The sequence below is a fragment of the Petaurus breviceps genome, unplaced genomic scaffold (genome assembly GCF_028583685.1).
Source record: "Petaurus breviceps papuanus isolate PSGF00001 unplaced genomic scaffold, PetGlider_PUasm1.0 91133, whole genome shotgun sequence".
Classification (NCBI taxonomy): domain Eukaryota; kingdom Metazoa; phylum Chordata; class Mammalia; order Diprotodontia; family Petauridae; genus Petaurus; species Petaurus breviceps.
Window position 1 is genome coordinate 94089992 of NW_027187419.1, and position 26604 is coordinate 94116595.

At 35.3% G+C, this 26604-nt stretch overlaps 1 protein-coding gene across 1 annotated transcript in view; it reads right to left on the reverse strand.

Moving 5' to 3' along the window:
* LOC138155364 (sodium channel protein type 9 subunit alpha-like) overlaps positions 1–26604 on the reverse strand; it is a 117907-nt gene that overhangs the window by 12490 nt on the left and 78813 nt on the right. Inside the window, exons 17-22 of the mRNA XM_069080574.1 lie at positions 23806–23923; positions 14784–14938; positions 11256–11429; positions 6602–6706; positions 4479–4787; positions 815–868 (exon numbers count right to left, since the gene is read on the reverse strand). Coding sequence (XP_068936675.1) covers positions 815–868; positions 4479–4787; positions 6602–6706; positions 11256–11429; positions 14784–14938; positions 23806–23923 — 915 coding nt within the window. The remainder of the gene's footprint in view (positions 1–814; positions 869–4478; positions 4788–6601; positions 6707–11255; positions 11430–14783; positions 14939–23805; positions 23924–26604) is intronic.

The following is a 26604-nucleotide window of genomic DNA, read 5'->3' on the forward strand; positions in this document are numbered from 1 at the left end:
TCTTCTCTTCTCTTCTCTTCTCTTCTCTTCTCTTCTCTTCTCTCTCTCTTTCTCTTTCTCTCCTTCCCTCCCTCCCTCCTTCCCCCTATGTCTTTCACAGACACACAGAGGCACACACACAGAAACATGCAAAAACAGACATACATGCACACAATGTAAAGAACCCTTATTTTCTAGAGAAGGTATAGCCTTGTATAGGTAAGAGTGGTGAGCTTGGAGTCAGGAAACTATAGTCTGTATCCTGACTATGACACAGACTAATTCTGTGACTAGAAATGATTTGCCTTCTCTAAGGTTCAGTTACCTTATCTTTAATAAGTGATAATTTATACCATCTCCCTCAAAAATCATTCTGAGAAAGGTGCTCTGCACATATTAAAGTGTTACAGAATTATAAGTATTAGTTTTCCTTTAAGAAAGGAAAGGAATAAGCATTTATTAAGCACTACTTAATCTACTACTACTTACATCAGTAAACATTTATTAAACAATTACTATGTGCCAAGCACTTTAAAATAAAGTCTTATTTTATTTGGACAGTTATATTTAGAGGGGGAAGGGCACAGTGTGTTATAGTGACAAGAGTACTGGATTTGAGATCAGTAGACCTCAGTTTGGGTCTTGCCTTTACCACTTCCTAGCTGTGTGACCTTGACCAAAATTCTTCTTCTGAAACTCCATTTCCTATTCTCTAAAATGGGGATAATAATTCTTGTACTACCTTTCTTATGGGGTTATTTTGAAGAGGATGCTTTGTTAGCCATAAAGTGCTATATGAATGTGTCTGTTACCGATACAGTTGTTCTATACTTACATCACTTGAATCAACAGCTGAATACGCGATAGCCAGCCATCCTTTAAATGTAGCCTGAAAATATGACATTTATTAAATTTGTCTCTGGATACCATGATTAAGAACAAGATAAAAATCAGCTTAGTTATTGACAAGTCATATCAACTAGCTTCTTATAGAACACTGAATTTTAGCTGGAACTTGAAGGAAGTCAGAAAAGCCAGGAGACAGATATGAGGAGAGAAATTTTCCTCCTGATTGAGTGAATAGGCTTTATTATTATTATTATTAATTATTTTGTGAACTGAAGTTCTTATCTGGGAGAGTCAGGATAAGGGAGTTATGGAAGATTGAAGAGGAATGAAAAAGGTTAAGGAAAGCTATTGTAAATGAATAGTGAGTTAATTAGGAAAATATAAAATGATTGCCTTGTAGTAATTTCCTGGTTCAAATTGTATGTGTGTGGTTTGTCCTCCATTCTCAAAGAGGACCATGACATCAGGAAGACGATACCATGACTTGCAAGTGAATTGGATTTTTGTGGGGGAGGGCTATGCAAAGCCAACAGCCTCACTTTCCCCTCCTGAGACACATGGGTCCAGTGGTCAGATACAGATCAAGATGACTGGGAATGGCCAAGGGTGTAGTGGGTGACCGTTGCCTTTTTAAGCTAAGGTCTTTCGAAGTTCTCACTTTGACTGAGACAATCCCCATTCAGTGATTAGTGTTGCTTAAGAAGTGAGCCAAGGAATGGCTCTTCTAATAAAAAAAAAATCAAACTGGGAGAGGGAGACTCTCAGGGCTCTTTATGGCCAAAAGAGAAACAATGACTATTTATATTCACTCTAAGCCATAAAGGCCTAAAAAGTAACCATTAAGTGGTGCAGGGGCAGGGGCCTATCTTTGGCCAATCAAGCCATAGTGGACCCAGTTAACATGGTTTCATGATGTTCTCTAGTATTATTTAACAGTATATGAGTAAGGGGTGGCTAGGTGGCACAGGGAATAGAGCACTGACCCCAGAGTCAGGAGGACTTGAGTTCAAATCTGGCCTCAGACACTTAACACTTACTAGCCATGTGACCTTGGGCAAGTCACTTAACCCTAATTGCCCTGCCTTCCCCCCTCCAAAAAAAAGCAAAAAAAAAAAAAAGGGAATCAATCAAATTCTAAAAAAAGAAAAAAAAGCAGTATATGAGTAAGAGTGAAAACAGAAAATTGTATAGGCAATCCAAGTTTAGGGTTTGGTAGGGCAGAATCTTCAATAAGATAAAAGGAATATCTTAAAAGGTCCGAGCTGAGTAACCAATACCAACAACATTCTATTGATAATTCACAAAAGTGCCTAAAATCCTCCCTTTTGACTCCATTACCATGCAATGTTAATGGCTTTATGGCTTATGACTCCCTATATGATATGATTTTAGGGTTCTGGAGAAAAGTACAATAACCTGAAAATGCTTTACTCCTCTGCTTTGCTGACTCCACAAATAAAACTTTATTCATTAGAAAAAAGTAAAAAAAAGGAGTTTCCATTTCCTTTTCAAAGTTGAATTCTCCATGAAAGTCATACTTGGATGACTTTGGGGGTGATCCCAGAACATTGACTGGTAAGGATCTATAGCCCGTCATCCTTGAGATTAGAAACTTTGGTTGTTCTTATTAAACTGGTCATGAATTATGACTGTTATAGAAGATAGAATCTTCTTCAGTAATTAGTGCCCTTCTACATGAAAAAGTTAGAGAATAATTTAACAAAATTATAAAAATGCAGTGATGGCCCTTCTTTTGATACCCCATTTTATTTCCATTATCTTCTACTCTAACTCTAACTCTTTCTGCCAGGAAACCTGGACTACACAATGAAGTCAGTAGTAAATATAATGTTGATAATTTCCAATTTGTCATACCTAGCCCTTTGCTTATATGTCTCAATCATATTCACCAACAAATATATTTGTGTGCATTTGTGTTTTACCCCTTCTCCATCAATGGTATAATTCTGAAATCCCAGTGATACTAAAAAAGGAAATATAATTTTTATCTTTTACTAACAGTAGGTCTCAGATGGTGGTAGAAGGGGAAGGATTATAAAGTCCATAGAAACCAGCTTTTGTATCCATTAGCCATAATTTTTCTTCCCATGATATTGCTTAAAGTTTTCTCACCATTTGGGTAACTCCCCTGTATAGATATCATTCTTAAAAGGTGCCACTCAAAACTGAAAACAATATTTCAGTTATGGTCTTGACTAGTTATAAAACTATTACTTTAACTTATTGTGATATCATAACTAACTTATTAATACTAAGATAACTAAGATTATATGGCATTCTGTAGCATTCTTGTCACATTGATGGCTCTTGTTAAGTTTATCTCCAATTAAAATCTCCTGGTCCTTTAAATGCATTGATTAGCTATTCTTTTTTTTTTTTTTAAGCATTCGGGGTTAAGTAACTTGCTCAAGGTTACACGGCCAGTTATTTCTGGGTGTGGTGCTGAGTATCTGAGCCCGGATTCGATCTCCAGGTCATACTGACACTGGAGCTGATGCTCTTACTCGCTGAGCCACCTGGCCGCCCCTAAGCAATTGAGGTTAAGTAACTTGCTCAAGGTGACACGGCCAGGTGTTTCTGGGTGGGTGCTAAGTGTCTGAGCCTGGGATTCGATCTCCAGGTCTTCTCAACACTGGAGCCGGTGCTCTTACTCTCTGTGCTACCTGGCCGCCCCTTGATTAGCTATTCTAATTAGGTTGATTCTATCCTGTAGTTGGACAATTGATTCCTTTAACCTAATACAAGATTTTACTTTTATTCTTCTAGAGGATTTTATTTTCTTTATTTTGTCCCATAATTCTCAGGTTTATGAATATTGATTCTACCTTCTGACATATTAGCTATCCCTACAAGATTGTGTTAATATACCAGTATACTAAGTAGGCCTGCTGCATGTTTTATCAAGCAGTTAGTTTAAAATAAAACATTGAGTAAGACAACAGCCTAAACTATTTGGTAAAGAGATGTCCTTAGAGTCTGGAAGATCTGGGATCAAACCACAAATAAATTACCTGCCCTATTGGTTAAAGATTTAAATTTAGAGAAGTTAGTGTTCTGAATTGGTGAAAGGATTTTCTGTATCAAAAGTACACATGCCAATGAAATTATGGTTCTAAATACATTTTTTTAATTAAAAAAAAAGCAATCTCCACTGAGGCTACTGAGGCCATTTTTAGGCTGGATTCATGACATGATATATACTTTGAGTATGAGCTTCCAGTCATATTTGACTACATTAAACTTTATCATCATCAAAATCACATTTTTCATGTGACCCATAAAGAGCTCATGAGATATTTTGTCAAATATTTCTGCTTTCATATTTCTTTTTTTTTTTTTTTAAGCAATCGGGGTTAAGTAACTTGCTCAAGGTTACATGGCCAGTTATTTCTGGGTGTGGTGCTAAGTATCTGAGCCCAGACTTGATCCCCAGGTCATCCCGACACTGGAGCCAGTGCTCTTACTTGCTGAGCCACCTGGCCGCCCCTTGCTTTCATATTTCATTAAAAATATGAAACACAACAAAAAGTGGACACAAACACAAAAAGTGGACACCTTGCTCTTTATTCATTCATATACTATAGAATATATATTTTAAAAACATTTTAAACAAGTTTTAAGCAACTTACTATTTGAAAGAGAGAAAGATAACCATTTCCAACATTATCAAAGTTCACTTTTGCATTTTCCCACTGCACATCTCCATCAGTTTTCTCAAGTAGCACATCTTTGGTGATGTTCATAAGCATCTCACAGTCAGACTTATTTTGGACCATAGTTTCATCAAATCGTTCAAGACTTGTGGTATTAATGCACATTGAGAATTTGCCAGCAAAAAGATTTACCCCAATAATGCTAAAAATTAGCCATAAGGTAAGGCAGACAAAAAGCACTTTCAGGATGGATGGAATTGCCCCTACTAATGTAATCACAACCACCTAGAAGAGAACAGAAATCCAAGTTATGAAAAGTTATTAAATAATTTTTGCATTAGATCATTTGAAAACTATTAATATCAAATATACTGTAATAATTAGAAAGGCCATTCCTTTGGACTTTTAAAACCACATGTTGAGGAAATAAACCAGATTTTAAGGTAGTTCTGATGAAACATAAATAAAAAAGAGAAGAAAACTGTTATTGGAAAGATGAATTCATTAAATGTTTGTATTCAGAAAAGAGAAAAAATATCTGAAATACATTGTATCATATGAAATCCTAAAAAGTCTCACAAATTTCGTTTACATTAAAGTAAAGATACTGAAGACTTGTAGTTTTGTCATTTTTTTTTATCTTCTCATAGTATAAATTATTTATTTTCTGCAGCTCAATGTAACATATAAACATTGACTTACATTTGGAGAATATGTAGGACCCAACTTGGTATCCAAGTACTGATAGCACTTGTACTAGCTAATGTCAGAGTCCTTTAAGATTTTATGATATTCAGGGGTAGAGAACCTAAAGCCTCAAGGCCACATGTGGTCTTTTAGGTCCTTGAGTATGACCTTTTGACTGAGTCCAAGTTTTACATAACAAATTCTTTTATTAAGGGGATTTGTTCTGTGAAGCTTGGATTCAGTCAAAAGGCTGTACTTGAGGACCGAGAGAGCCATATATGGCCTTGAGGGTGCATGTTCCCTACCTCTGATACAAACTCATTCATTTAATAACCCCATTTTGTAGGTTAACAACAACAAATTTTAAAATAAACCTAGGAGGTGCTGGAGCCTTAATAGCCAAACATAATTTATATAAGCAAAAGACCAAATAATTCACAAAAGAGGCAATCATGAGATCAGTAATTCATTCTATTATTAACCCTCAACATCTGGGATCTACCACCCATCTCTAATCTAATTCCATGCACTATTCAATATAACTTTTACCTTATTTAGGTATGGTTTACTATTTCCTTGTTTTTGAATGTTAACATAGTCATCCATCTTAAAAATTATATTTCACTATCAAGTTAATGAACTCTTTTTTTCTTTTTGAGTTTCTCTGTTGTGAATCATAGTAGATTTCACTACAAGAATTACATATAAATTGATGACTTATTCAGTTAAACATCTTAGACTGTATGCTGAACAGCAAAAAATTTATATTGGTCAATTCAGTGAAAATTTTGACCAAAAATGGTTGTGGATTAAACGTAGAAGAAAACAATTTATTTATCAGAGATCTCATTTTCAAACCTGATATTTCTGGGAAAGAAAGTCTTATTCATTTAAAAAAATGTTTTTGTTTCCCTCATGCTTAGTGTAAGGAGGCATATATCAGTTAATAAACTATAAAAACACAAAATCTAAATATTGAAAATTCTTGTGTAAGAATCTACCTGTGGTCAAGCAATCAAATTAGAAGGTGGCTCTCTTGGTCCTAAGTATACAGAAAGGAGGATAAGATCTGCTTCTAGGCTTCCCTGGCTTCCTTCAAGTCCTAGCTAAAATCTCACCTTCTATGGGAAGACTTTCCCAGTTCTTTTTCATTCTAGAGCCTTCCCTTGATTGTCTCCTATTTATTCTGTGTAAAACGTGTTCATGCATTTTTTTTGCATGGTGTCTCATGATCTTATCTTGGGCAGGGGCTGTCTTTTGCCTTTTTTTGTATCCTAACTACTTGTTACAGTGTCTGGCACATAATAGGCACTTAATAAATGTTTGTTGACTGAAATAATAATCTCTACAAAGGTTGATTCTGTGCACATTTTTTTCCCCACAGATAGGCTACTGTAAGTTATTTTTCTTACCCTTACTCTTTCAAATACAGATAAAATCCTTAGTGCTCGGAGGGGTTTCAGAACAATAAGTCCTGGGTATCCCAGACAGTTGGTTAGTAAGAGAAAAAAACAGACCTGTGTAGAAAACAAATACAATTTCACATTCATTTTGGCAAAGTCTTCTATAAAATAAAAACAAAAAACTATTAATGGGAAGAAGTTAGACAATCCAAGTTAACACTGAAATCACCAGAGAGTAATAACATGGAAGAAAGTCCTTTGTCTTACATCAAAAGAAATAAAGTTCATAAAAGCAAAAATTAATAATAGTGATAACAAATATTATTTGTCAGACTAAATAAATTCAATAGATTTTTGGAACTTTTTTATGATTATTGATTAAGTTATGCTACTTGGAGAGTTTGAAACTGATACCAAAACCATTTTTCCAGTTAACTAGCAATATCATCTCATAATATCCATCAAAATGAAACTTTTTGAGTATTATTACATGAAGTGAACCAGGTAGTGGAGCCATAACATTCACTGACACACAGTGAATATGTAAGCAAAATATGACATATTTTGATAATAACAAAACATTACCTCTCCCAAGAAGAGTCATTTTATAAGCATACCCAATGTATGAGTCTCTTGGCCAGACTCGGGGATGATAGGTTTTAAACTTGGAAGAGTTCCAAATATCTGGTCTCTGCCTTTACTGAGCTTATAATGTAGGTGGTCAGACTGGCATGATATATGCCCAATGGCACAAAAAGTAGCATTTGCTAAGTGGCAGATAAGTTATGTAGAATGTATGTCATAATTTTTCACAAGAGGGAAGAACGACTGAATGTTGGGAAGGTTAAGATAGAATTTGGTTTGAAAAGGGTCCTCGAGGAGGGGCAGAAGTATTGAAGTATGGATATCATGGAGCTACAATAAGGATTACACAACACCTAAAAGCTTCTACATTAAGGGACCATAGGTCTTGGAATGCTAATTCTGTAGAGCAAAAGTTCTGGGGTAACACCCAAAGATAACTTACCAAGAAAAGTTAAGTATAATCCTGAATGGGAAAAAAAGGACATTTCATGAACTCAAAGACTTTCAGGTTTTTGTGACAAAATCCCAGACCTTAAGGGAAAATTTGACAAGGTAAACATTAAAGACCAATTATAAGGGACTCAATAAGGTCAAATTTTTTTGCTTTTTATATTTGAAAATATTAGCAATACTTATGATCATCATTATTTGGGTAGTTTGGAAGAAATATGTGGACTGAATATGATGGGGTAATTCTAAAAAAATAAAAGCTGTAGGAAGAGATGAAAAGGAGTAATTTTCCCATACAAATGAGGTTAAATGAAAAATTGATACAGAAGAAGCTGGTAGGGGGAGAGGATGGGGAGTACTGAAACCTTATTCTCATAAAGAATAGGCTAAAGATGGAACTACATAAATACCTAGAAGGCTAGAAGAGTCTTCTAAATTCAAAAAGAAATGAGGGTAAGGGGATAGGGTTGGGGGAGAGGATAACAGAGGGACTCTTAGAGGAAAAGGTAGGTTATCAGAATGGGGGGCAAGGTAGCAGGTAGAAGTAAAATAGAGGAGTGAGGAGGGAAAGGGTAAAAAGGGTAAGAAGGATAGGAGGAACATATGGAGGAGGAAAATGCACAAGTAATTGTAGCTTAGAATGTGAACAGGACTAATTTACCCATAAAACAGGAATGGATAGCAGATTAAAAAGTGATATGTTGCTTTCAGGAAACATTATAAAAATGAGAGAAATACACAAGTATAAAATTAAGGACAGGAGGAGGATTTAGCATGAAAAAAGTAGGGATAGCAATCATGATCTCAGACAAAATCAAAAGTGAAAAATAGAGAACCTACACTATGTGTCAGCAATATTCAATATTGTTTTAGATCATTTAAAATACCTAGACAGTATGAAATACCTGCCAACGCAGACACAGGAATTTTAAGAACATAAATATAAAACACTTTTTACACAAATAATTCTAATAGTATTTATTTTTCATGGGTAGGTAAAGTCCATATATTTTTAAAACTGACAGTTTTACCCAAATAATCTATTCATTCAATGCCATCCCAATTAAATTACTAAAAAAGTATTTTACTGAGTTAGAAAAAATAATAGAAATGTTCATTTGGAAGAACAAAAGATCAGTAACTTTAAAGAAACCAGAAAAAATGATGTAAGGGAAGTAGATTCAGCAGTATCAGTCCTTAAACTATAATATAAGGCAAGAGAGCATTGCTGAAATTAAAAAGGATAATTTTGATTATTTTAAATTAAAATTTTCTTGTATAAATAAAACCTATGTAGCCAATAATAGAAGGAAGGTAGAAAATTGGAGGGAAAACTCTCAGATAGGATGTGATTGGGTTGGAATATTGCTGTGCTATAGGAAATGATGAATTGGTTTGATTTAGAAAAATATGGAAAGCCTTGGACTTATAAAGGAAGATGCTATCTACCTTCAAAGAAATAGATGATAGGATGAAATAAGCATAGTATGGTCTTACACATATGTGAACGCATATATATGTGTATGTTTATAGATATCTGTGTATATACATATGTGTTATATATGCATATATTTGTGTATACAGGCATATGTATGTGTGTATATGTATATATACATATGTACATATACATATAAATGTATATGTTATCTCCCTGCTTAATTGTAGCCTTCCTTAGGGTGTGGGGGAGGAAAAAAATAAAGTAAAAAGTGCACAGCAGAGACCAAAATTCCAACAAGGAAGCAAAGTTGGGCAGTTTTGGAATCAATGTGTAGTATTTATTATGTAGGTTTTCTTGAAATGGAAATTTATTGTTCAGAATGAATCATTTCTTATGGTCTCCTGTGTACATGGCAGTTTTCTTTTCTCATTTGTATTTAAGCTTAAAACAAAACCAAAAAGATTAAGGAATGAATGGCTGGTGAGGAATTTGAGGTAGAAAATGCAGGCCATTTACTTGAGAAGTTTGACATTTAAAATGTAACTTGAGGAATTATGGAGTCAAACTTAAAAAAGTATAAGGGGTGGGTCAAACCACAATAAAAGAACATATTAAAGTCATTAAATGAAGATGAGATGATTACTGGAGCCAAGTCCTGAGGGATGCAAAAAGTAGGTTAAATAGCACATTTGGAGGGTTTAGTATAGGCAGATAGGCAGGAATAAGTTCCCCAGGTAAACATGGCTTAGGGGATAAACCCTTAGAATTATAGAGCCTTAAGGACTTGAAATCAATATTAAAAATTCAATCTATCATTTTATGTTACAGATTAAAGTCCTATAACTAGCTATGATAGATTTTTTTATTAAAGACTATACTTGAATCCCCTCAGCCATTATTTTTTGTTACTCCATATGGCCTCTTTGGAGTGACTGAAATCAAGAGGTTGTTGTAAGACGATACTCATTTCACAAATCTAATAAAAGTAGCAGATAAAGAAATTGAATTTAGGAGAGATTAAATAACTTTGCAATGTAAAATAGACTAGTGAATTACTGAAGTAAAATTTGAACTCATTTCTTCCTGAATCTAAGTCCACCACTACCTACTGTGCCATGCTTCACTTTAGAAGGCATTGATAAAGTGAAATGTATTTGTATGGAAGTTGGGGTGGGGATGGAGCAACTAGGATGATAAGGAGACCAGGATGTTTGGTCTGGGGAAGAAAAACCTTTAGTTGAAGGTTGGGATGAGAGGATGGAACATTCAAATATTTGAAGTTCCTAGCACATAATAGAATCTTAATAAATGCAGATTGATTGAAATAAGTATTAGACTGCTCTGTTTGGACAGAGTATATAACTAGGATCAATAGACTGAAGTTAAAAGAAGCCATTTGTTAGTTCAATGTAAGGAAAGACATTCTAACTTTCTAATAGCTAGAGCTACCAAAAATGAAATAGGTTATCCAAGGACAGGGGTGGGGAACTTGTAGCCTTCTAGATCCTTAAGTTCAGCTTTTTGACCGAATCCAAATTTTCAGAATATGTACATTTTATAGAATGTTCTGAAAATTTGGATTCAGTAAAAAGACCACACTTAAGGATCTAGAAGACTACATGTGGCCTGAAGGCTGCAGGTTCCCTACTTCTGTCCTAGGATATGGTGAGTTTCCCATACCTGGAGGTCTTCAAGAAGTTAAAAATTACTTATTGGGGATGTTTATAGATGATTCATACTTTGGGAAGGGGCCTGAATTGATGTTCTCTAAGGGATCAGATTACTTCTCAAAGTCTCTAATCTTATTAATGAGATAGCTCAAGCTACTATACAGATATAAACAATCTAGATGAAAAACAAATCTAAATTTTGTCCTCATTTTTTAACAATAGGTGTGAGTTTGGTAAAGTGAATAGATAGTTGGTCTTAAAGTTGGGAAGACCTGGGTTCGAGTGTATATGTATTATCTTTGTGAACATAAATGAGTTGCTTAACTTTTCATTGCTCTCAAGCAGCTCTCCAAGACTCAAAGTTATGGATGAGTTACATTGAAGGAATGAATTTCTGTAAATGAAATGTCATTAAAACCACAGGTCAAACCGAGAATGAGTGTGGGATTGCTAATTACAGACATATTTATCATTAATAATAATATTTGAAGCATCTGAAAATGTATTTAAATATACATACGTTAACAACCAAGAATTCTAGCCAGCACCAGGCATTACTGAAATACTCTTTACAACCATATGCCATCCATTTGAGAAGCATCTCCACAATGAAGAGGTAAGTGAAAATTTTGTCAGCATGGTCAAGTATAATCATGATAGTCTTTCTCTCTTGAAGGTATATATCTTCAAAAGCCTGTGGTATAGCAAAATAAAATAAAATAAAATAAAAATCTCAATGCCTATGCAACATGTGGTTGACAGTACAGAAGAAAGGAAATATGGATTTTTGTTAACTCCATGGTGCTAATGAGTCTAAGATTATGGGTTCAATTAACCACTTAGTTTGTCTCTAGTTTCAGGGTTGTAGATAATGCTTCAGCCAGTCATCTTGCACTTAACTTGCACTAGTTCACCAGAGGTACAGACAAAAAGAGGTTGACTACAAATTTGTCCAATTTTACTCATTTCAAGAATTATTTTTAAATGAACTGTATATAAAAGTGTAATGGCAAGCAAAGAAGTACTTAGCACCTTGTTTCAGCTATTTAATTATTTAGCACCTTGTTTCAGTTCAAGTTTCTTTTGAGCATTGCCCATTATTATATCAAATCTTTGCTTAGAAACAGAACTTATGAAACCCACAGTGGGAGGGGCTTGACAAAAACAGGAACAGGAAGTACATAAGAGGTGGGTGGAATAAGGAGGAGCTAATGACCAGTTAAAAAGCTGAGCACAAGCTGGGAGAAAGCAGAACTGAGAAGATAATACTTGTGGTGGCACAGTTGAGAGGAAGAAAACTTGTGGTATCCTGGCACTCTGTTTGTCTGTTCTGTCTGTGTTGATTTGTGTTTATAATACTTTGTACAGAAGCCCTGGGATCTTACTGGAAGCCCTGAAAGAGGATTTTCTTGTTGTCTGTTTACAGAAGTCCTGGAGGAGGGTTTTGGAGGTCCTGGGATTTTACTGACGATTTGTGTAGTTTGTGGGCATTGTTTGTGGGTCTGTGTTGATTTCTATAATGACGATTTGTGTTGACTTAGACCTTGTTTGTGGGTCTCTGTTGATTTCACAGGCAAAAAGTGAATTGTTTATGGTGCCAGCAATGTGTATGGATGTTATTTTCTCTCTGTTAATCTTTGTCTTCCCAGAAACAGAAATTGTGAAGTACTTGAGGTATACTGGACATTGTGAACTTCAATATGGAATGGCAACTGGGCAAGGAGCTGAACGAAGAGCTGAGAGCTACCTACCTGTGAATACAGATGATTGAGTAGATTCAGGTAGGAGCTTGACTCATGAAAGAGGAACCATGGAATTTGGAAACCATCCTCAAGTCAAGATGAAAAGACCTTTCCTTGGGAACTTAATGCAGACTGAGAAGATCATGATTTACTGTGGCCTAGGGGTAGGAGAACTTTGCATTCTGTACCTTGTACCTGTTAAGGATGATTGACTTAAGGATGATTGGAAACTACTTTCCAATCAGGAAGAAAGAAAACTTTTTTGGCTGAGAGATAAAGACAATGTGACCTAGGGGTGGAGAACTTTTACCTTTATACTTTGTGTCCCTTAAGGAGGATTGCTTCTTAAGGATGATTGAGTTAGGGACTTACTAAATGATATCTTTTGTTTAAAACTATGTGGCCACTTTGGTGATAAATTGTTATGTTATAACATTGTGAATGCTGTACTTTGGTTTCTGTGAATGTTTTGCTTCAGTTTACTGAAGCAAATAAATAGAGAGTTCACTATACTATGTGATCAGAACCTTAAAGCTATTCACAGCAGCAGTCCTCTGGAAAGCTGCTTGTGCTTGGCTTTACAAAAACTTAGAGCTAAGCTCTGGGAATAGAAAGACAAAAACAAGAAATTTTTGCCCTTCAGAAGTTCATATGTTTTGATAGGAGAATAAGACATATCTCAGAATTTGGGATTAGATCTCAGCCCTGATATTTATTCCCTATGTAAATGAGGGCAAATATTTAACCTCTCTGGTTTTCAAGTTCATCTATAAAATGAAGATTCTGGATTAGATAATTCATCTTTAATATCCCTTCTAGTTCTTAATATATGAGTTTATGATCTATTGTTCACAAATAAATAAATAAAAGCTGATTTGAGGAGGGAAATACTCTTATCAACTAGGGAGAACAGAAAAGTCACCCTGAATAGGCAGTAGCATCTACATTGAGTAATTGGGGTACCTCGAAATTTCAAAACAAAGAGGCAAAGAAGTACAATCTGTAATGGCAGGCAAAGAAGCAGTTAATACCTTGTTTCAGCTATTGAATTAACACCTTGTTTCAGTTTGAGTTTCTTTTGAGCCTTGTATCAAGTCTGTTTAGAAACAGAATATGTAAGCAGAATAAGTTAGCAGAATAAGTTTAACTCTTCTTCCTTATGTCAGTGCTTAACTACATGGAGCTAGGTTTCATGACACCTTGGAGTTTTATTTCTTCCAGACTTTGTTGTTGTTGAATTGTTTCAGTTGGGACTGACTTTTCATGATTTTCTTGTCAAAGATACTGGAATGGTTTGCCATTTCCTTCTCCAGCTCATTTTATAGATGAGGAACTGAGTCAAACAGGGTTAAGTAACTTGCCCAGGGTCAGACAGCTACTAACTGTCTGATATCATATTTGAACTCATGAAGTTGAATCTTCCTGACTATAGGCTGGGCACTCCATCTACTTCATCACCTATCTGTTTCTCCTCCAGGCTAAATACTCTCAATTATTCCAATTAATTCTCTTATTACATGAAGTAATGGTCTTTCAATCATTTTGGCTACAATTCCTTGAACACTTGCTAACCTAACTGCGTACTTATTAAACTTGGTAGCACCCATACCTGAACATAGTATTCCAAATGAAGTCTGACAAGGGCAGGAATACAAGGGAACTATTGCTTCCCTATTCCTAGAAGTCATGATTTTTTAATTACAGTCCAAGCTGGCATCATCAGCTTTTTGGATTCTGAAGAACTTTAGTAACTCATGTTGACCTTTCAGTTCACTAAAACTCATAGACCTTTTTTCCCCTAGACAAATTTCTACCTAACCATGCTTCTACATTCTTTACTTGGGAAATTGATTTTTTGGATTCAAGTATAAAACTACATTTATCCTTATCAGATTGCATTTTATTAAATGCACTACACTGCTTTGTCTTGTCAGTATCTTGTTTAGCTACTAAGTCTATCATCCAATGCATTACCTATCCCTTTGGTGAGCATGCCACCTGTACCAACAATGGATAAAATGTCAAATAGCACAGGGCTAAATACATATCCTTGGTGTACTCCACTGGAGACCTCCTGCTGAGGACTCGAATGTTTCTAATTATTTAGTCCATATCTCTTTTTTCACAAGAATAATATGAGATAGCTTGCTAAGAAAAAAGAAGGTAAGGCTTTGCCATGATGACTCTCTAGTTAGTACCACAATTAATTTTCTGAGAGAATTGTATTTGTCATAATTTGTTCACTAAAGTGGATTTTGAAAGCAAATGGCTCCATCAGTATCATGCTTATTTGCTATTTCACTTACCAGAGCCCCACAGCTGAGCAAGATAATGAGAAGCATGAACATTTCAAACCATCTGTGTTTTACTATCCTGTTGCAAGTTTTTCTCAGGTTCCACCAGATCTTTCCCCTCTTAGTCTTCATGCTGCCTTCATAGAAAGGGAACATTAGCATGCAACCTAGCAAAAATGACAGTGTTAGGAAAAAAAAGAAAAAACCCTATACAAACAGAATGCTAAAATGATTTTGAAATAAGTCATTCTTATATGCAGCAGTGTTCATCTCTGCAGCTTTCCTTTTTTTTCTAGTAATTTGTAAAGTTCTTTTTTTTAAAAATAAGTCTACAGAATAAGAACTACAAAGGATATATAAAGAAAGGATGCTATCTGTATCCAGAGAAAGAACTGATAAATAGCAGTATGTGTAGAATAATTTTACAAAAAACATAAGTGTGTATGTGTGTGTGTGTGTATGTGTGTGTAATTTGTGTCTAATGGTAGCCATTGCTAGGCTGGGGGGCATGAGGTAAAAAAAAAATAAATTTACATGATAAGTTTATCACATATTTCAAAGAAATTGCAAGTTGTACATAATAGATTTTTGGTTTCATATGCAATCATCTTTTTATTATACACTTTTATGGAAATGCTTGCTTTATTCCATAAAAAAGATAAAAAAATAAAAATTAATGTTAAAAAACATTCCCTGTTTTACAGATGAGTAAACTGAGAGAGGTTGAAGGCTAGGATCACAAGGCAGTAAATATCTGAGGCAGAATTTGACTCAGGTTTTCTTAGCTTTCAAGTACAATGAACTTCTTATTAAGTGGATTTGGTTGCCTTTAATACATATTACTCTCTGTAGTGTAATTACTTGTACATTTTATACACAGTTGGAGGAGATAACTGGGCTTCAACTTAATTAACTCTTAGGGAGAAATGCCTTCTTTTGAGACCCAAATAATTTTTTTTATGAGCAATTGGGGTTAAGTAACTTGCTCAAGGTTACACAGCCAGTTATTTCTGGGTGTGGTGCTAAGTTTGGGAGCCCGAATTCGATCCCCAGGTCATCGCGACACTGGAGCAGGTGCTCTTACTTGCTGAGCCACCTGGCCGCCCCTAAGACCCAAACAATTTTGAAGAAGCAAAACAAATGAACAAACAAATAATAACAACAAAAAATAAACCAACCCTGTTTTTTCTTAATAAACAGCAAAGTGAAAGTAAACTCCAATGTAATTGGATAGAAATTTTAAAAAGACTACCAATTATTATAGAATACATTTTATGTATGCATATAATGATTGCATATAGGTTAGAATTTCTCCATAAAAGCAATATTTTTTTATAGAATGAAATATATTGGTCTACTTTTTTAAACATAATATTGAAAAATTGTTTTAGTCACTTCGGTTTTCCTTCCATTTTCATTATGCAAAGGGATCTGTTACTTTCAGGATTTTTTTCTCTTAGTTTCATGAACTATTCCTTTCCAAAATTAAACACTTGTGTATCATTTAGATCTTCCTGAACAGTATCTCTGCCATTATTTATCAGCACTGACCTCTTTTCTAATAATAAGTATATTCCTGAATGGAATCATGTCACCATAGTGGCTCTATGTGGCTCATCATTTTCTCATTTGGAATATTTTCTATTGTGTTAGACTTCTTTGCTAGTACCATGACATGATCCTTCATGAATTTTGAAGAGGCAACTGTCCAGACTACTTCCAAATTTCAGCCAGAGGTTTAAAAAATATTTAACAATAATGAGAGCATTAAGAGAACAGATGCCCAAATCAATGAAAACACTTTAGGTGGTGTGAGCTCTTTTCTTTTGGTTGCTCTGGCAGTGGAATGAGAAATCTCCTTGATCTGAGGACCAAATTTAACAAAGAGAATGGTAAAATATGGTTTGACATTTTTTTTCCATTTTCAAATGCTTTATTAACTTCTGATTTACATCATTCATTTCTGCCAGACTTTGAGTTACAAATTTTCTCCCCGATTTTCCCCTACCCACCACCCCAAAATAGCAGTCCCACAGGATATCCCCTCCTCCAATCTGCTCTCTCCCATATTTTTTCCCATAACCCTTTCGACTTTTCCAGTAGGGCATGGTGGATCCCTATGCCCCAGTGCCTGTATATCTTATTTCCCAATTATGTGTAAAATAGAATAAAAAATAGTGTATATATATATGTGTGTGTGTGTGTGTGTGTGTGTGTGTGTGTGTGTGTGTGTGTATGTATACATACATATATACGTAAATACATACATATATATATTTAAACATTTGATTTTAAATCTTTGAATTCAAGATTCATTCCCTTCCTCCCTTGTCACACACCCTTACTGAGAAGATAAGCAGTTCAGTATTGGTTGTACATGTGTAGCTAATGCAAAACAATAACATAGTAGATATATTGTAAAAGACTAACTATATTTCCCTATCCCACCTCCCACTTGTTCTATTCTCTACTTTGATCTCGTCCCTTTTCAAAAGTGGATGCTTCCAACTTCCCTCCCCCCGAGCCTGCCCTCCCTTCCATCATGCCCCCTCTCATCCCCTTCCCCACTACTCTCTTGCAGGGTGAGATACCCTATTTAATGTGTATTTCATTCCCTCCCCAAGCCAAATTCAATGAGAATAAGGTTGACCCATAACCTTTTGCCTTCCTGTTCTTCCCCTCCATTGTAACCATTTTCCCTTACCTCTTCTATATGAGATAGTTTACCCCATTCTGTCTCTTCCCATCTCCTCTCATTATATTCCTCTCTCACCTCTTAATTTCACCTTTTAAGTATCATCCCTCCCTACTAAATTGGTCCTGTGCCCTCTATCTATGTATACCTGTAAACATATATACACACATTAACATATGTATTTATATACCCATATACCTTCATATATATATATATATATATATTCCCTTCAACTATTTTCATACTGTAAAAAGTTTCATCAGTTACAATTATTGTTTTTCCATGTAGGAATGTTTATAGTTCAACTTTGATAAGTTCCTTATGACTTCTTTTCCCTGTTTACCTTCTCATGCTTCCCTTGCTTCTTGTATCTGAATGTCAAATTTTCTATTCAATTCTGTTTTTTTTCATCAAAAATGCTTAAAAGTCCTCTATTCCACGGAATGATCATATTTTCCCCTGAAACATGATACTCACTTTTGCTGGGTAGGTGATTCTTGGTTTTAATCCCAGCTCCTTTGACCTTCAGAATATCACATTCCAAGCCCTTTGATCCCTCAATGCAGAAGCTGCCAGATCCTGGGTTATCCTGATTGTGTTTCCACAATATTCAAATTGTTTCTTCCTGGCTGCTTGTAATATTCTCTCCTTGATCTGGGAATTTCAGAACCTGGCTATAATATTCCTAGAAGTTTTCTTTTGGGTATCTTTTTAAGGAGGTGATCAGTGGATTCTTTCAACCTCTATTTTGCCCTCTGGTTCTAAAACATCGGGGCAGTTTTCCTTGAGGATTTCTTGGAGGATGATTTCTAGGTTCTTTCTTTGATCATGGCTTTCAGGTAGTCCAATAATTTTTAAATTATCTCTCCTGGATCTATTTTCCAGGTCAGTGGTTTTTCCCATGTGATATTTCACATTGCCTTCTATTCTTTCATTTGTTTGGATCTGTTCAACAGCATCTTGATTTCCCATAAAGTCATTAGCTTCCATTTGCTCCAATCTAATTCTGAAGGAATGATTCTCCTCAGTGAGCTTTTGAGATTCTTTTTCCATCTGGCAAATTCGGCATTTTCAGCCATTCTTCTCCTCATTGCCTTTTTGAGCCTCTTGACTGAGGAAAATAACACCTTAAAAAACTGACTAACTCAAATTAGTCAGTTTTTTAAGGTGTTATTTTCCTCAGTCAGGCTGTTGACTCATTTCATAATTTTCTTGCATCATTTTCATTTCTCTTCCCAATTTTTCCTGCACTTCTCTTATCTGCTTCTTAAGGTCTTCTGTGGCCTGTAACCAGCTCATATTTTCCTTTCAAGCTTTTGGTACAGGAGTTCTGACTTCCTGTTCCATGCTTTGATCCTTTTTGTCTTCAAAATAGGAGTCTAATGTTGGGTTCTTCTGTTTGCTTTGTTTCCTTTGCCTGGTCATGTTGCCACTCAATTACTTGACTTTTGGACTTATTGCCACAGTAGGACTCTGCTACTAGACAGGGGAGCTTCATACAAAATTCTGGGGATTTCTCAGCTGCTGGAGGTATTAGTTGGATGCCCTTGCTGAAGCCTCCACATGCTCTGGCAAGCTGGACACACACCCCAGGACCTCCACCATAGACTGCAATCGTGATCCAAGCAGGTTAAAGCAAGAGCAATTACCCCTCAATCTTGATTACCAGATTACGCTGGTTGCTTGGTCCCCCTATACTCTGCAGGCCAGGAGCTGAAGCTGCCATGTGGGGGCTCCTGCACAGCCAGTTCTCCTCAGCAACTTCTCACCCTGGGGGCAAAAGCTGATGCACTACCAACTACTGGTCCCAAAGTCCACAGTGTACTGACCTCTAACTTTGTCCTTCGCATCTATGTGTTGATAATTCTGGAACTGGCTGCAAAACATTAGCAAAACCCTCTTCCAGGATTTCTGTAAACATACAACAAGAGAATCTTTCTTTAGGGCTTCTGAACCAACAGCAAGGTTCCAACACTTCTGCAATAACAGCACTGTCCTTCACCAGTGGACAGTATTCACTCTCTGTCTGCAGAACAGTCTCAGTAGCTCTGCACCAACAGCAAGGTTCCAGAACTTCTGCAACAACAGGACTGTCCTTCACCAGTGGACAAATCTGGCAAAACAACATCAAAACAGACAAAGTACCCGCATAACAGCCATGTCTCCTCAGTCCTTGGCAGCTCTGGGTGGCAGCTATCAAAGTCCTGGGCAATTCAAAGTGGCCCTCAGCAATCCTCTCAGTCTCTCTCTGCCTCCACGATGCTGCTTCCAAAAAATTCTTCTGCCTCTCTCTTGTGTCTCTCCAAATTTATGTCACCAGCTCCTCCCAGTCCAGCCCTCTCTTTTCATGTCAACAAGTCCATCCCACAAGTGGGATTAACAAGGTCTGGGTTTTAACACCAAAAACCAAGCCAATACAGGAGGATCTTTATATTCCATTACTATTACACTGCCATGTGGGGGCTCCTGCACAGCCAGTTCTCCTCAGCAGCTTCTCACCCTGGGGGCAAAAGCTGATGCACTCCCAACTACTGGTCCAAAAGTCCACAGTGCACTGACCTCTCACTTTGTCCTTCGCATCTATGTGTTGATAATTCTGGAACTGGCCACAGCTGCTGGTCATCTGAAGTCCCTGGCCAGTGGCTGGTCAGGCCCACCCTGGGGCTAAAACCTCTGGCTCACACAGGCTTGGGCTCGGCTCCCAGAGTGCTGTGCTGGCCGATTCCTGCTGGCCTGCCCCGCTGTCCTCAGAGGGAGGTTAGCTTCTCTGTGTCATTTGGTTATTTCTGCAGCTCCAAAGTTTTTTCATAGTGCCCTTTTACATGAATTGGGGAAGGTGGAAGCCGGAGCCACATGGAGGTCCTGCTTCTACTCTGCCATCTTGACTCTGCCCCCCTTGACATTTTTTTCCAGAAAAATTATTTCATGAATTGGCTGCCCATCAGCTTCTCTGATTCTTCAGAAATAATTTGCATTGTGACTCAGACCAAATGCATACATGACTTTATTTTTCTTTCTAGAAATGTCCTCATTCAAATTTAAAATACTCAAGGGAATAATTTTCCAAAGATCTGTTTGAGATATTACATACTTTGTACACAAATATGATGCTGGTTTATATCAGTAAGACATCAGTTATGAGGGTTTTTTCCAGGAATGATAAAGTGTTTTTGCTAAGCTCTCCATCCCATCTTGGCCACATTCCTCTGCATCAGAGGATCTGCATTTATGAAAGAGATGGCTCTGGTAAAGGCGTATGACCATAGATATACTTTCTCTTTTACAAACATGAATGGATATTGTAGGGATCAATCCTATGCCCTCAGTCTCCCGACTCACTAGTCCATTGTACATGTTCACTATTTTTGCCACCAATCACACACTTGAAAGTGATCATATTTTGATTTAGTTTCGAGAAACAGGAATTTTTCCTTTTCTCATTAAAATCCAGAAAACATTATGAGTTTTTTGGCATACTTTATAACTAGTATAGTTAAATTTTTGTGCAATTAGATTGTTTATGATTTGATTTTTGGTGTGTTAATTTGGGTGTTTTACATTTGTTGTAGATAATCTTTGTTAATGTTTCATTTTGCTGACATACAATTATGTACAGTGGAGTTTGGTGGTTCTCTGTTGTAATCTCTCCTTGTCTAGTTTTCTATTTTGATAACTTGATTTTCTTCTTATTTTTAATCAGATTAGCTAAAGGTTTATTAATTTTGTTAGTTCTTTCAAAGAACTGTTTCTCAATTGTATAATTTTGTTTTTCCATTTATTTTGCCTTTAGGTTTCAATATTTCATTTTCCTGGCTTTATTTTTTTTAGTTGTAATAATGCATATTGAGCTCAGTAATTCTTTTTTCAAAGATAAGTCTTGAATAATACAGTTTCCCCCTGTATGTACTATCTTATCATCAATCTGAAAATTTAGGTATGTTATCTTATCTTTCCCAGGCTGGCTTTCAGGGAGAGTAGGCTCCAATACATCTGAACAAGAAATCTCATGAATATTTTACAGGGTTTTAATTGGAAAAATTCTATCTCTCATGGTTGATAATATTAAGTCACTCTAGTAATAAATTATGATCCATCCAGGTACAACAATAAAGAAAATAAATTTTCTAAATCTTGAAAAATATGTTGTAAATTATTTATTAAGCACACAGTTGTTTTTAATAACTCATCTGATGTAAAATGTATGAAAGACAACTGGATTTTCAGTGATACAACTTGTCATCAACATTGTAGAATGGGTCATGAAAACAACTTGGAAAGCTAAGCCAACTCATTGTGTATATGACTGGCTCACAGCCATCTACTCAGAGAATTATGTTCTTTTGGCAAAATTCATCTGTTGTACATAATGTTACACAATATATTATAGTCAAAACTCTACTTCTCCCTTTCTCCAATTCCTCAGTCATTGAGTCAGAGAATGCAAATGGTACACTATCAAATTGATGGATGCTTTCAACTGTTGGCTCAAAATACATGCTATGTATTTTATGTATGCTATAGCCATAGCTATGAATCTCTATAAGGAAGAACAATGAAGAATGGTGAAAGAATATGAACAAACTGCACAAATGTTGTGATTATTTAGGAACAGGAATATGAGCACAAAAAACCTCAAGAAGTTTAGTGCAAGAATATTTTGGGAGGATATAGCTCACATAGGAAAACAATAAAATAATTAGTCATATGGTAACAAAAAAGACTCATTTATATTGCACAATACATTTCACAAAGTGTTTTCTTCACAACATCTCTGTGAGGTAGTTAATGAAAGGATTTTCTACTTTGTTTTAATTATGAATATATAGGCTCAGAGAAATTAAATGGCTTATTCATGGTCAGATAGGTAATGAGGTTAAGATATAAGATTTAAAAGTAGGTCTTCTCATTCCAAGTTTAACATTCTACACTCTATAATGAATCCCTCTATCTACCTCTAGTTTCTTGGTTCTGTCTACTTCTCCATCCTGGTTCTTTTTGTTTATGTTCTTATCTCCACCATTCTATATCTTATTTTTGGGTCCTGTAGCTCTGTTATTCTGTGTCTACTGGTGTCAATAGTCAAGTTTCTTTAGGCCTATGTTCCTATCCCTAGTTTTATGGATCTTTACTTGCAGTCTGAACTTCTGGTTGTTGATCTCTAATAATCCCCAAACTAGCAATAGTAATAGCTAGTATTTATATAGCTCTTTAAAGGTTTGTAAAGCACTTTATATCTAAGAAACCTGTGAGGTATGTGCCATTATCACCATTTTATAGATGAGGAAACTGAGACACAAAGTGACTTTTCCAGAGTAACATTGTTGGTAAATATTTGAGACAAGATTCAAGCTCAGATCTTCCTGATTTCAAGTCCTGTGCTTACATACTGGGCCTTGTTGCTGTCTCTAGAGACTTGAGAATTCTAGAGTTTCCCCCAAAGTTACCAAAAAGGGGGAGGCATGCTTTCTCCCTATGTCAACCATAACCCCATGTCCTACTTTATGATACAACCATCCTGTGGGTTCTGCCACAGTGGAACCCCTCTCTATATCTTCCCTCTCAACCATTGTGGTGGAAGAGGTCAGACTCTTTGGGAGAGAGACTTGCCCTTATAGCATCATCACATTTTCATTCCCCTATCAAGTGAATTTATCCCATAAGAATTCATAGTTATGGTTCCAATATATGACTGGTTTGCTCAGTAGTTAGAGCGACATGATAATTCTAAAGTTATTCCAAAATCCTTGCTTGTTCAATTAAATTCTTTATTTTTCAGTCATCTTTAAATTACATTTACATATTGTACTCTAATGCTAAGAGTCAAAAGAGGGATCCAAATGAGAATATCTGAGAGAAACAATACAAAATGATCACATAGAAATATCACTTGCAGCTCATGCTCTCCTGATTCTGCACTAGAATGACCAGTATTCTATAATGAAGGCACCATTTACTAGGTATAGCAATAAACATAAGACTTAGAGTAGGAAAACTTTAGTTTAAATGCTGCCTTAGACACATATCTGTGTGACCTTGGGCAAACTACTAAACCTATCCATGCTTCAGTTTCTTCAAAAGCAAAGTGGGAATAATATTGGCACCTATCTATAAAGGTTGTTATGAGGATCAAGTGAGCTAACAAATGTAAACAGAGCACTACACACATTCTGGCTATAATAATAATTACCATTAATTATTATTAATATACCCCAGGGTATAACACTTATAACTATCGTGCTGGAATAGTAGTGCATATTTTAAATTAAAAGTAGTAGAAATAATGTTAATAATTGCAAAGAAACAAAGATCACAAAATACAATGATCAATTTTCTACTTACCATCTGAAAAACAAACTCCCAGTTCATCTGATTTTTCAGATTCAGGCATGACTCGTTCTTCCTCAAGACCAAGGATAGGAGCCATGCTATCTTCAGGGGAAATAGCTTGGCTGTGCTTCTATATACCCCAATCCAAGCAAAAAAAGAAAGTTTTAACCTTAAATTATACTTAGTAAGGCACATTTAAATAATATTTCATATTCAAAAGCAAGACACATGGAAAAAGATCAATAACAATATTGTGATATAAAAATTCAGAGGTACACATTAAGATTAAGTAATCTGCTGGTGTTTTTATACTGGATTTTTGTTTCCAAACATTTTGGTTTGTTGTAAGTTGTGGTAGTATAATGAAAATAGACTTGGAGTTTGAAAGACCTAGGTTCAAATCCTGTCTCAGATGCATATTATTTCTCAGGTCATAAGACTTGATAGTACTTTTCAGTCTCAGTTTCTTATCTATAAAATTATGACAATAACAGTTTACTGACCTCACAAGATTACTATTAGGCTCATGTGAGATAAGATACATTAGAATATTTTCCAAACTTTAACCACAACTGTACAAATAGGAACTTAAATTCTTACCACAGTCTTACTGAAGAACAGTTAAAAATATATTAGTTAAAAAATAAGGAACTTTTGTTGGTCAAAATTAGTATAATATATAGGGGTAAGAATGACATTGTTCCTGGCAGGGTAAATAGGACAAAGGTCAGTAGTTCCATTTGGTCCTTTTTCAGTATTGATTCCAGTGAATGATTTGCACTGTCAGGGTACAAAAGAATTCAAAGAAAATTTCATATTCTAAGTTAAATGAAAGACTCAATTCTAGGGGTAACAGCCACAAGCATAATCACAGGGGTCCAGGAGACTGGATTTATCTTACCCTGAAGACTTATATTGAGTGGTGGTGATGAAAGGAGAAAGGAGTTGCAGTTGGGATATATCAATAGAGGTATAAGTTGCCTTCTCCCATTTGTGTTTTGTAGCTGTGTATACTTCCTTTGAGATGAGTAATGTAGGAACTCTTGGGAGAGTATACTCCTTCACAAAGGGGGCATTTTTGTGACATCAATTTTTCTTTTCTATTTAAATAAATATCTTTGCTTTGAATTAGTATGTTCTCGGGTTAATCTGGTAATAGAAACTTTAATATGGGCTCATGAATTAAGACTCTGAGGAGATGTTGACTACAAAAAAGTCTTAAAATTGGCTTTCCAGGCATAACCACATATGAAAGAACCTTGTGCTGCAAATAGAAAAAAATATTGATAGCAATTCAATTATATTAAACATCTATGAGAGTTTACTATGGCTCACACATATATGTATTTTTTGTGTTCTATGCCCACCATACCCTGCTAGGTCCTGAGAAAAATAAAAGAATCAATAAAGATAGGGCATATGACCAAAAGAACTTTAAATATAGTAGGAGTAGAGGAAGATGGAACATACACAAATAAGTGTGACATAAGTTAGAAAATAATTAAGTGTTGTAGAAAATTGTTACAGCAATACATAAAAAAATATTTATTAAGACCAAATTGAATTTATAGTTATGGATGCAAGGATGGTATAATATTAGGAAAAAATCAACATAGTTTATAATATTAAAAACAAAAACAAGAAACTCCAAAACAGTGTGATATCAATTAATTCAGGAAAAAATCCTTTTACATTGCACAACACTCATGCTAAAAAAGTGAAGGGAAGGGGATAAGTGTTTATTGTCCACTACATGCCAAGCACTGTATTAATCACTTCACAAAATATTCTCAATAACCTTAGAAAGTTTAAGCATAGAAATGAGGAGGTATAGTCATAAAAAGGAAGCAACCCTGGTTCTGTAGCCAGAAGACATGTTTTCAAATCTCATATAAAATATTACTATATGTGTTACAATTTGGCAAATCACTTAAATGGTTTGAGCCTCAATTTCCTCATATACAAAGTGAAGAGTAATAGGGTAGACAGCTTCTGCGATCTGCTATATCTCTTAATCTGATTTTGTGTTCCTAATGACTTAAAATTTTGATTGCTACACACATATATCTATATGTATCTATATTATCATGCATATATATGTCATATTATAAGCTAGAAATATATGTATTGGGTAAACATTAGAGGCTTTGCAAATAAGTATAGGAGTAAAGCAAGGATGTCCCCTTTTCTTACTTTTGTCAGGAATTCTACAAAATTGTAGAAATTCTAGCAATAGCAATAATAGAGTAGAAAGATATAAATCTACAAATATGCAAGGAAGAGACTAAATTATACATATATCTTGATGATATGATAATCCTAGGGAAATAAGCAGAATTTCTATATATCAATAACAAAATTCAGTACAAAATAATAAGGTAAGTCCCATTCAAAATAACTACAAATGCATAAGATAAATGGGAGATGACCTACCAATGAACATACAAGATCTATATAGATTTAATTGTAAAACTCTCCTTCAAGAAATGGAGAATGAAATAAATGACTGGATAAATATTTGGTTCTCATGGCTTGGTCATGCTGGCAAACAGCAGCAACAACAACATGATACTAGTAAAATTACTTCATAGTTACTCTGCTATAATAATCAAATTACCAAAAAGACACTTTATAGAGCTAGGAAAATAATAAAAAAAATTTGGGAGGAACAAAAGGTCTAGAATCACAAAGGAAGCTATAAAAAGTAAAGAATGAAAAGGAATAGCATTTCTAAACCTCAGATTACTATTACTATTGTAATAGTAATTGAATTTAAAGATCCTCCTGTATTGGCTTGGTTTTTGGTTTGAT